Source organism: Hemitrygon akajei, chromosome 8 (genome assembly GCF_048418815.1).
Source record: "Hemitrygon akajei chromosome 8, sHemAka1.3, whole genome shotgun sequence".
NCBI lineage: Eukaryota > Metazoa > Chordata > Chondrichthyes > Myliobatiformes > Dasyatidae > Hemitrygon > Hemitrygon akajei.
This window is the reverse complement of record NC_133131.1, coordinates 127,022,116-127,035,177: the sequence shown is the minus strand read 5'-3', so window position 1 is coordinate 127,035,177 and position 13,062 is coordinate 127,022,116. Positions and strand designations below refer to the sequence as shown.

Genomic DNA, 13,062 nt, shown 5'->3' with positions numbered 1-13,062 from the left:
AGAGGTGCTCAGTGTAATTCAAGATGCTTGATTTCCATTTTGCACAGACACAAGGCAGGGCTACCCATGGGTAGATGTTACATCATTCCAAAGAGGATTTGGTGTTGTAAGTGAAATGCTTTTCCTATCCCTCTGGGGACCTTTGCTGTGATGGAGCTCAAAGGAGAGTGCAATTTTGGGAATCTGTTGTCAGGTAAGTGGACAAGGTGGACAAGATTCAGTATTAGTGTATTGGCCAGCAAGAGCAAACTGATGTTGTTGCATAGTTTTGGAGGTTATCAGAGTTAGAAATGATGACAGGACATGTTTTTGAAGCATCAGGAAAGCATGGATCTTTGCATTGGCTGAGCATGTGTGTAATTTCTGGTTTGAGTTTTTAAAACACTCCTTTCCTTAAATAGGTCACAGGTTGTGCGGGAGCATTGGAGGATGTGGTGATGTGGTGAATCTGCTTTTACTGAGAGATAGCTCTTAACATATTGAAAGTCGTTGGAGTTTACCAGCGTCTTGCTATTAACCTTGATTTGGGAGCAGTTATTTTGAAGTAAGGGCAGGTTGGTGGAGACCTTTTGTCTTCAAGATGTTCACCATTATACCCATCCTCTTGTCTACATCAGTGAAGGAATTACTAGGTTCTTGATGGTTGGTCTCCAAGAATACACATTCATAAGTGCCATAAGTATTCTGTGAATCAGTGATTGGATAATCTTGGCCCTCGAGTGGAGGCAACAGTTTTTTATCAGTCTACACATTATTTTATGTGAGGGCATGCTGAAGGTAAAGTACATGATTCTAGCAAGGAATATTGAGAAGAACATTGGGGAAATGAAACAGCCTTGCCTATCCTTAATCTGTACTAAGACTTTGGTGGACTTCTTCATTAAAATAATGGTGTGTATGTCATTGTACAGCAAACATGTAATGGTAATTAATATTCCATATAACCATATAACAATTACAGCTCAGAAACAGGCCATCTCGGCCCTTCTAGTCCGTGCCGAACGCTTACCTCTCACCTCGTCCCACCGACCTGCACTCAGCCCATAACCCTCCATTCCTTTCCTGTCCATATACCTATCCAATTTTTTTTTTAAGTGACAATATCGAACCTGTCTCTACCACTTCTACTGGAAGCTTGTTCCACACAGCTACAGCTCTCTGAGTAAAAAAGTTCCCCCTCATGTTACCCCTAAACTTTTGCCCCTTAACTCTCAACTCATGTCCTCTTGTTTGAATCTCCCATACTCTCAATGGAAAAAGTGAGAAGTTTGAGAAGTTTTTCAGAAAATTCTCGTGACTTGACTCATGCTCATATCAGCATTATGCTTCATTAAAAGTTGATTTAATTTTTCAGAAAAGTGCATTGATAAGATTGTTTACAAAATTATTTGCAATTTTAATTTGTTTCAATCACAGTAATGTATTGACGATAACAGCTTTTATGTTTTACTCCAACATATTCCAGACTCTAGTATTAAAGTGCAATGCATTTGATATTTGAGCCTTTAATGCACTTATGGTCAATGATGGTTTAATATTGTGGATTAAATTAATTAAATATGGATTATATTAGCTCACCAGGGAAACTTTAAAAAAAAATTTAGATCTTTTTTGTTTAGGCCTTAATGTAAGTAATCTTTCATTTAGATCCAAAATGGTGGGATTCTATCTCTGATATCATGTCAGTCTGACTGCAGTTGTAATGTGCATAATTTCAAAAATTGACTAAGTCTAACCAATCAATCATTACTTCCACATTAGTAATATTTCTAGAAAATAAAAGTAGTTAACTCTTTCAAGACAAAACAGGGAGAAAAATCTAATTTTCTTTTATACCATAAAAGAAATTGGCTTTCTTATTAATTTCATGTTGTTTTTATTCTATTGATTTCTATTTGTCATTTTTCAGAAGATGCTTCTTTGTTTCACAATACAAAATTTATAATGATGCTTAATGATCAGCATTTGTTGTACTTTTGTGTTTTACGCACCTATATATTCAAGGATCCAATTGGCAACAAAGGAATATTTATTATATTAATATAATGACATCACCTTGACAAGATTAGATGAACACTTTTTTAGATTACAAGCTGGACTTAACCTGTTGTCAGATAAAATATAAAAACAATCCTGAAATCCTGAACTACATAAACCTTCGTTTGATCATGTGGTGAGGGAGACCTGATCTCAAGGCAGAAATGGCAGCATTAGCACATTAGCCTTTTCTTAGAGGCCAACAATGAAACACTGAAATGAGAACCAGACAATATGTGAAAGGCAGGGAGAGGTCATGGTGAGGAATATTTCATAGTGCACAACTGCAACATGGGTGGTTGTTTCTTTTTCATCGTGGAATGTTCTGTTGCATCTTATCCCAGAAGTACAAATTTCCTGTATTCTGAAACATGACACTTCAAGGATTGCAAATGTTGTAACACAGAGGAATTAGAGCAGTTTGAAAGTATGCAAGTTGATTGCTACTCCCCCGAGGCATATTGACATCTGCATCAACTCACTGTATGTAACCTTCGAGTTTGATGTGATCTCAGGGATTTTAATAATATGTGTAATGACAAAGTTTATTGTCCTAATGATATCAAGACTGTAAATATGATTATAAAATCACAGAACCATAATATATTTACAGTTCTGTAAGTCAAAAACAGACTCTCAGTCTAATCCAGAGCTTCGTATTTCTGTAGATAATAACTTCTAAGTGTTTATTTTTAAGTCTGAGAGGGCTTCTATCTCTGCTACACTTTCTGTTAGTGAGATCTAGACCCCAATCACCCTCTCTGTGGGACGAAAAATGTTTCATAATTTCTCTTCTACCAAGTGTATTTGAAAGCTATTTGTTGGTTTTCACCCCTATATTTAGAGAAAGTGTTCCATCGTTTTTACACAACTTATAATTTATAGAACCAACTTAAATCCTCCTGCAGCATCCTGTTTCAAGGAAAATAATTTGATTTATTCAAGTGTATCTCATAGCTAAGATTCTGTTAGTCTCAGCAATACTTTTATGAATTTCCTCCACACCTTCTCCAAAGCAGGTAATTATTTCCTGTATTGTAGTGACCAGAACTGTATGCAGTACTCAAACTGTGTTCTCATTAGTTTTGTACAAAGTTCTGATAAAACATCTGATGAAGTATTGGGAGCTGCCACTCCCAAAACCATTTTGTAAGACTTCTTAGAGGTTTAGCTGCTGGATCTGCAACCCAAACAAATCTTATAACATTATTTTGCAGATGTAAGAATCCTTCCATTAATCATTACCTCAGCCATTTATGTGAATATTATTTCCATGGTCACTGCATAATATTTTGATGCTCTTGCGTCATTGGTTCTATTTGAAGATCGTCCTTCTGACATCAAGGCTGCTGGACACTTCAGTTAATGGTGTAAAATGGAAGGACAATAAACACCTGCTCACACGAACTCGTTCTTGTTCTCTTTACTGATTTACTTGATGACAATTCCTTAAACTCATATAGAAATCTTTCATTAGTAGGTAGTTTGAGTTTGACATTGAAGGTGCCAGGTTAGAGAAAAGGACAGCAGAGCATCAGCTGTAAATGGGGATGCCCTCAGATAATTATTGGACTGGCAATCCTCTCCCACAAAGTTAACACCTAAAAGTGGAAAATAGAAAAGCGTAATTAAGTGTATTGATTAATGGCAATTTTATCTTTTAACAAATAGTAGGTGAGGTAAAGGGTATTGAGAACCTTCAGAAAGCAGATTAATCTGTGAATCCTTATTTTGCTTCCTCTTATCTGCCCTACATAGGGTTGTACAAGCATTAAACCCTGGTCTTCCCATGGATTAATAGGAAAATTCAAGGCTATTAGGCCAGTATCATTGAACACTACAGCACGGAAACAAGCCCTTTAGTCCATCTAGATTGAGCCTAACTATTATTCTGTCTAGCACCCATTGACCTGCACCCAGACCATAGCCATCTATAACACACACACACACACACACACACACACCATAACTTTGTACACCTCTGTCAAATCTCACCTTATTCTTCTCCTGATGGTGGGATTTCCTGCATCTACTATCACAGATGTTTCATAAATGAAATATAAAACCGTAAGAAATTGACAAGGTTTTGGATCAGAAGCTGCATTGTTATTCAAAAATATCAGGACTAATATACTCCCTTATCCACATTTCCACTTGATTTTCATAATTAGTTATATCTTTATCATCCAAAAAAATAAGCAAGTTAAAGTTTGTTTGTTTGTTCATATATATCCACTTGCCTCTGGATTAGAAAACCCTTTTAGTAAAGAGTTTACTTCTTACCTAGATAGTCTCTCCTCATATCATGATAGTATTCTTCAATTTCTCTTCTGCATCCTCTCTACTGCTATCTCATCCTTCCTGCAGTGTGATGACCAGAACTGGTCATTCATTACATTTATTACATTAGTATTACATTCATTACATTTCTAGCATGACCTCCCAGTTCATGTATTCTATGCCACAGCAATTAAGGTAAATATTCAGTATGCCTTGTCATTTATTCCTGCAGGTCAGACATGGATTTGTAGACACGCATTGCAAAATTTCTGTGTTCCACTACATTTCTTGCAATACTACCATCCATTGTCTCACACTTGATTTGCCTTTTATCACAATATTTCAACCCATTGGGTCTATGTCAGCTGCCTGTGGAGCGATGCCATTAGACTGTTCCCCCTTTCTATATTTCCTCACGCACATAATTGGTGCCCTCTCAAGCATGTCCATCAAATTCTCTATGATTCTCTTTGCCAATTGTCTACTCTAGGGAGTAATTTAGGAAACTCAATTAACCTACTAGCACATTTTTGGGATGTGGGATATGATTAGTCAACCAGCATGGATGAAAAACCATAATCACACAGAAAATGTGCAAGCTCTACAGAGACCACACCCAATGTCAAAGTCAAACCATTAACCTGTTGCTGTGCTGCAGCTACTTTAACCATTGCTCTACCTCGTTGCCCCCTAAAGTTCAAAGTACCTTTATTATCAAAGTATGTCTACTATTTACAACCTTGAAAGTCATCTCCTTACAGACAGCCACAAAACAACGAAGCCCAATAGAATTCATTAAAAGACCATCAAACACCCAATGTGCAAAAAAATAAACAAATTGTGCTAACAGTAAAAGTAAGCAAATAACATTCAGAACTGAAGTTCACAGCCACGGAGGTAGACGTCACTGCAACCTATTCAGAAGCCTGTTAGTTGCATTGTCTGCAACCTCTGTTCAGCGCAGAGATGAATAAACCTCACACTTGATTTGCCACTTATCACAATATCACGAGCTCTTCCCGCCCACTCTGTCCCAAACACCCTGATCTTTTCAATCTGTTCCAGTACTTAATTCATCCAAACCTTGGGTCATTCCTTGCTGCTTTGATATACTCTCGGGCTCAGATCCTACCACCTTAATTCAGCCCAGCACTTAAATTGAACCAATCTCAGACTTTTCTTTGCTCTCGGGCCCTGCACCTTGGCTCTGCATCACTTCTGCTCCCTTCACCTCATCTCTGCTGCATCGAATTGCCTCCAAGTCTACTCTAGCAATGCCTAAACATTGGCTCACTCCCCTCTCTTGTGCCCGGGCCAAGCTGCCTCGATTCACACGCTAAGCCACAACTGTGCTACATCTTTGAGACATCAATTCACACCATGAAAGTGCCAGGTCGTACAGGTAGTTCAAAAGGGAAGTACAGGCTATTGATTACAGTGATAGAATCCAAGAATAAGTGTGATTAATATAATGATTTTTTTGTCTTATTTGCTACCTGCAAACTGTCACTGTGCTTCACCAACGCCATCTTAAACTGGATGGTTTAAACATTTTAAATTATATTTCTGACAAAGCTTTATAAGTTTAAAAAAATAAATAAGTTCGCTTAACAATATTTATGTTTTTTCCAACTGCAATAGCTGGCTTATCATGATTTGAAAGTTGAACACCTTAGTATAGACCTGACTGGGAGAGAGCTCAGCCGAGCACTTACGCTCCATCTGCCAGAAAAAGCAGGATCTCCTAGTGGCCACCCATTTTAATTTCACTTCCCATACTCATTCTGATACGTCCATCCATGGTTTCCTCCACTGTTGTGATGAGGCCACATTTAGGTTGGAGAAACAGTACATTATATTTAATTTGGGTAGCCTCCAACCTGATTGCATGAACATCAATTTCTCAAACTTCCAGTAATGCCCCCCCCCCACCCTGCTTCACCATTTCCCATCCCGTTTTCCCTCTCTCACCTTATCTCCTTGCCCACCCATCACCTCCCTCTGGTGCTCCTCCCCCCTTTTCTTTCTTCTGTGGCCTTCTGTCTCTTTCAAGTCAACTTCCCAGCTCTTTACTTTGTTCTTCCCCCTCCAGATTTTCACCTGTTTTTTCTCTCTCCCCTCCTCCCACCTTTTAAATCTACTCCTCAGCTTTTTTCTCCATTCCTGCTGAAGGGTTTTGGCCTGACTGTACTCGTTTCTTAGATGTTGCCTGGCCTGCTGAATTCCTCCAGCATTTTGTGTGTAGTAGGAGGGGTGATTGATAAGTCCGTGGCCTAAGATAGGAGTCAATTTTAGAAAACCTAGCACATTTGTTTTTCAACAAAGGCCCCTCCTACATTTACACACTTAGTCCAGAAGTCGTGGAGCATACGGATCCCTTATTTGTAGAAGTCAGAGTCTTGGACTCCAGAAGTGGTCCACAGCAGGGGTGATTGATAAGTTTGTGGCCTAAGGCAGAAAGAGATGAGTTATACAGCTCTCATTACATGCACATGCAGTTCAACTCTTTGAGTGAAAATGCAGAAAGTTTGAAGTTAATAACCCATCTCCTTCTGCTTTAGGCCACGAACATATCAATCACCCCTAGTACATATTAGATTTTGCAAAGCTGAAGTCTTTGGTATCCAATTCATGTGTGACACTCTTGTTCATAAAGTGAAGCACATCCATTCACCAGAAGTCTCAAGTAGCTTAGCATATTCTTTCTTCTTTGGGGTGGCATAGTATCCTAGCAGTTAGTGTAATGCAATCTCACTGCCTCTGAGTGGGGTTAAATTCCCTCCCCGTCTATAGGCAGTGAATGCTCTCCTTATGAATGTGAGTTTCCTCAGGGTGCTCCAGTTCCCTCCCACATTCTACAGAGAAGTATAACATAGAAACATAGAAAACACACAGCACAATACAGGCCTTTCAGCCCACAAAGCTGTGCCAAACCTGTCCCTACCTTAGAACTACCTAGGCTTTACCCATAGCACTCTATTTTTCTAAGCTCCATATAGCCATCCAGGAGTCTCTTAAAAGACCCTATCATTTCCTCCTCCACCACCGCTGCCAGCAGCCCATTCCATACACTCACCATTCTTTGTGTAAAAAAACTTACCCTTAACATCTCTGTAACTACCTCCAAGCACCCTAAAACTATGCCCTCTCATATTATCCATTTCAGCCCTGGCGAAAGGCCTCTGACTATCCACACGATCAATGCCTCTCATTATTTTGTACACTTCCATCAAGTCACCTCTCATCCTCCATCGCTCCAAGGAGTAAAGACCGAGTTCACTCAACCTATTCCCATAAGGCATGCTCCCCAAACCAGGCAACATCCTTGTAAATCTCCTCTGTACCCTTTTTATGGATTCCACATCCTTCCTATAGTGAGGTGACCAGAACTGAGCACAGTATTCCAAGTGGTGTCTGACCAGAGTCCTGTATAGCTGCAACATTACCTCTCGGCTCTTAAGCTCAATCCCAACATTGCTGAAGGCCAATGCACTGTATGCCTTCTTAACCACAGAGTCAACCTGCGTAGCAGCTTTGAGTGTCCCATGGATTCAGACCCCAAAATCCCTCTGATCCTCCACACTGCCAAGAGTCTTACCATTAATACTATATTCTGTCATCATATTTGACCTACCAGAACGAACTACCTCACACTTATATGGGTTGAATTCCATCTGCCACTTCTCAGCCCAGTTTTGTATCCTATCAATGTCCCGTTGTAACCTCTGACAGCCCTCCGCACTATCCACAGCACCCCCAACCTTTGTGTCATCAGCAAATTTACTAACCCATCCCTCCACTTCCTCATCATCATGGTCATTTATAAAAATCGCGAAGAGTAGGGGTCCCAGAATAGATCCCTGAGGGCCTGAGGCACACCACTGGTCACCAGCCTCCATGCAGAATATGACCCATCTACAACCACTCTTTGCCTTCAGTGGGCAAGCTAGTTCTGGATCCACAAAGCAGCAATGTTCCCTTGGATCCCATGCCTCCCTACTTTCTCAATAACTCTTGCATGGGGTTCCTTATCAAATGGCTTGCTAAAATCCATACACACTACATCTATGGCTCTACCTTCATCAATGTGCTTAGTCATATCCTCAAAAAATTCAATCAGGCTCGTAAGGCACGACCTGCCTTTCACAAAGCTGGAAATAAATAAAAACACAAAATGTTGGCAGAACTCAGCAGGCCAGACAGCATCTATGGGAGGAGGTAGTGACAACGTTTCGGACCGAAACCCTTCATCAGGAGGGAGCCATGCCATCACAAAGCCATGCTGACTATTCCTAATCATATCATGCCTCTCCAAATGTTCATAAATTCTGCCTCTCAGGATCTTTTCCATCAACTTACCAACCACTGAGGTAAGACTCACTGGCCTATAATTTCCTGGGCTATCCCTACTCCCTTTCTTAAATAAGGGAACAAACATCTGCAACCCTCCAATCCTCCAGAACCTCTCCCATTCTCATTGATGATGCAAAGATCATTGCCAGAGGCTCAGCAGTCTCCTCCTTCACTTCCCACAGTAGCCTGGGGTACATCCCATCCGGTCTCAGTGACTTATCCAACTTGATGCTTTCCAAAAGCTCCAGCACATCCTCTTTCTTAATATCTACATTCCTAAGCTTTTCAGTCCACTGCAAGTCATCCCTACAATCGCCAAGATCCTTTTCTGTAGCAAAGTATTCATTACGTACCTCTGCTATTTCATCCAGTTCCATACACACTTATCCATTGTCACACTTGAGTAGTCCTATTCTCTCACGTCTTATCCTCTTGCTGTTCACATACTTGTAGATTTTGGGATTTTCCTTGGGATTTTCCTTAATCCTGTCCACCAAGGCCTTTTCATGGTCCCTTCTGGCTCTCCTAATTTCATTCTTAAGCTCCTTCCTGCTACCCTTATAACCTTCTAGATTCATTTTATTACCTAGATTTTTGAACCTTTCATAAGTTTTTCTTTTCTTCTTGACGAAATTTACAAAAGCCTTTGTGCACCATGGATCTTGTACCCTACCATCCTTTCCATGTCTCATTGGATCGTACCTACTCAGAACTCCACGCAAATATCCCCTGAAAATTTGCTACATTTCTTCGGTACGTTTCCCTGAGAACAATTTATGCTTCCAAGTTCCCACCTGATAGCCTCATAGTTCCCCTTACTCCAATTAAACGTTTCCCAAATGTGTCTGTTCCTATCCCTCTCCAATGCTGTGGTAAAGGAGATAGAATTGTGATCACTATCTCCAAAATGCTCTCCCACTGAGAGACCTGACACCTGACCAGGTTCATTTCCCAATAACCAGATCAAATACAGCCTCTCCTCTTGTAGGCTTATCTACATATTGTACAGGTTGGTAGGTTTGTTTGTCAAATGTGCGTAATTGGACTTGTTGGGCCAAATAAATAAATACAAATAAATAAAATTTTGTGCTGTCTTCACAAAATCAGATTCAATTCACCTCAAAGAATTATGTTCATCTGTATGCTCAACTATGGCATTCTGCTGTCCTTTTCCAATCATCCATAGAGATTCCAATGGATACTATGCCATTTTTGCACACAAGCTAAAATCTGTTTGAAGGTCTGCTATATCAGTAAAGTGTTATACTCTTGAGAAAACAGAATGATTTTCTTGCTCCTTTTCCTAAATTTTATTTGGATTTTAGGTTCATGATGGTGAAGCAGAGACAGATCATCTAATTGGAAAATTCTGTGGTACTGAAGCCCCAGCCCCCATTACTACAAGCGGCAATAAATTGTGGCTTAAATTTAAAACAAATGTTTCTGTCACAAGAAGAGGTTTTGTGGCTGTATATAAAGTCGGTAAGGATTTTCCTTTTGGATGTTGAGGAATTATTTGCTGTTTCACGTTTTTTTTCTCCCAGAGTTCATCAGAAATCAAGTTCCTGAAGCTCTGTAGTGTTCACATCTACATCCGGATTCCCATTATATTACTACTTCTAATTGTGATCTAATTCTCCCTTAAATGCCTGTCATTTTCTCTCAATAGACAGCCTTTTATGGTGATATTGAAATGCATGATTTGTTCTTTTTTGCACATTGTGTATTTGACTATAATCTTTTTAATGGTTTCTACTGGGTTTCCTTTTTTTTGAGGCTACAGTACCTGTAAGGAGACAAATCTCAAGGTTGTATGTAGTACACATATTTTGATAATAAATGTACTCTGAAATTTGTAAATACCTTAAGAGCAGTTCAAGTTAAATGATTTTACTTCATTAATTTAGAGAAGACTAAAGAGTACAGCATGCAGAGAAGGGCAGAATCTTCAGAAGTAACTTCAAGCTTTCTGTATGCAGAGCAAACCCTATGTTGCTATTATATATTCATAGTAACTGCCAATTCCACACTCTCGCGTTAACACAAAACCCAAGACAACAGACAGAATTCATTCAATGCGTACCGTGATTCATCACTAAATGTATTCATTCAAGGTATTTGTTTGATATTCACAAAGTGCAAAAATGGGATTTCTCTGATAACAACATTGTGATACAGGTATATTATGAATGAACTATTAAAATCAGTGGACAGTGCACAACCTACAGAAACATCAGAGAAAAGGAATCTGGAAACTCATATTTAGTTGCAATGTTTATTTAAATAATCCTCTGCTTTTTTCATAAATTTCATTTTCTTCCTGTTGCTTCATTACAGCATGTGGTGGCACTCTTTATAATAAAGGAGTGATTCAGTCACCTTATTATCCTGAACTGTACCCACATGACAGAAGCTGTGAATGGGTTATCACCCAACCTGAAGGACAAGTAGTTTCCCTCAAGTTCATTTCCTTTGATGTTGAGGAAGCTGTAAACTGTAGCCATGACTACTTAGAGGTAAGAAAGTTACAATTCTTTTGTTCAACCATGGGTGAAGCAAAAGCTAATCTGAAATTTATTATTAATGTATGATTAATAACTGAAATAATTATCCTTCCAGCACTCCTCTTAGTGCAGGAGTAGGTAATTTTTATTTTGAAAGTTATGTTTATTGAACTTGATATGAATTAACATTTGGAAGTGAAATATAGGTTAATGAATCAGTTACTATAATTTCTTCATATAAGATTTTATGTGAGTTTTTCTTACCCCTTCCTTCTTTGCACAAAAACAACTGTATATCTGTAGTTGCCGGAAATATGAATTAAAAACAGAAGATGCTGGAAGTACTTAGCAGGTCATACAAATCAGGAGCAGAACTAAACTATTCAGCCCTTTAAGGCTGTGTGCCATTACTTAATGAAATCTAGGGTAATTTGAATGTAATGACACATTCCTGTCTGTCCATAACATTTCATCTCCTGGCTTACTGAGTACTTCTACCATGGCACTAAAAATATATAATCACTGTGTGGAACAAGCTGCTAACAGAAGTGGTGGATGCGGGTTCGATTTCAGCATTTAAGGGAAGCTTGAATGAGTAGATGAATGGGAGGGCTATGGAGGGCAATGATCCAGGTGCAGGACAATGGGACTAGGCAGGATTAATAGTTTGGCATGGGCTAAATGGACCAAAAATCCTATTTCTATTCTAAAGTCCCCTATGACTCTACAGCCCTACTTGTACCCCCCTTTGCGAAAATGAATTCCAATTACACACGTGTCTCTGAGAGGGGAAAAAAAGCTTAATCTCTGTTTAAAGGGTAACTCTTTTTAAACATTGATTTCTCTTTTTAGATTCTCTCACAAGGGAGAATCCATGATCATCACGTAAAAAAACCTCAGGATCTTATATGTTTTAATAAAGTCACCACTAACTCTGATAAGCTCCAGTAGAGATGACCATAGTATGTCAAAACTTTATAAGACAACTGACCCAATTCATATAGTAATATTCTTTTTATGCATTAGTATCTTTTATTAAACAAGGAATCCAACATTGTTCATATTCTTTAAAAGGTCCCTTGACCCAACTAGCTCATGCTGGCTACTTTGTTCACCCAGCTATTTCCTACATCTGGCCCATATCCCTCCAAGCCCATGAACCTATCCATGTACTTCTTAAATGATACTATTACATCTGCTTTGAGCACTTCCTCTGCCAGCTCATTTCATATACTCTCCATCCTCTGCATGAAAACATTGCCGTCAGGTACATTTTAAATCTTTCCCCTCTCAACATCAACTTATGCCCCATAATTTTAGACTCATCTACCTTGGACTGTTACAGTCCAACTTACAAGGGGTAATTGATAAGTTTGTGACCTAAGGTAGAAGGAGTCAATTTTAGAAAACCTAGGCACATTTATTTTTCCTACATTTACACACTTAGTCCAGCGGTCGTGGAGCATACGATCCCTTCTTTGTAGAAGTCGGCGTCTTGGACCTCCAGAAGTGGTCCACAGCATGGGGTGATTGATAAGTTCGTGGCCTAAGGTAGAAGGAGATGAGTTATTAACTTCAAATTTTCTGCATTTCCACTCAAAGAGTTGAACTGCACATATGTGTAAGGAGAACTTTATAACTCATCTCCTTCTACCTTAGGCCACGAACCTATCAGTCACCCCTGCTGTGGACCACCTGGAGGTCCAAGATGCTCTCGTTACATGCATGTACATTTCAACTCTGAGTGATAATGCAGAAAGTTTGAAGTTAATAACTCATCTCCTTCTACCTCAGGCCACGAACTTATCAATCACCCCTGCTGTGGACCACTTCTACAAAGAAGGGATGCTCGATGACCACTGGACTAAGTGTGTACATGTAGGAGGGG

At 39.3% G+C, this 13,062-nt stretch overlaps 1 protein-coding gene across 1 annotated transcript in view; it reads left to right on the top strand.

Annotated features, from left to right (window-relative positions):
• cubn (cubilin (intrinsic factor-cobalamin receptor)) overlaps window positions 1–13,062 on the top strand; it is a 355,208-nt gene that overhangs the window by 50,884 nt on the left and 291,262 nt on the right. The window contains exons 19-20 of the mRNA XM_073055305.1: window positions 9,996–10,152; window positions 11,008–11,186. Of these exons, the coding sequence (XP_072911406.1) occupies window positions 9,996–10,152; window positions 11,008–11,186 (336 nt within the window). The remainder of the gene's footprint in view (window positions 1–9,995; window positions 10,153–11,007; window positions 11,187–13,062) is intronic.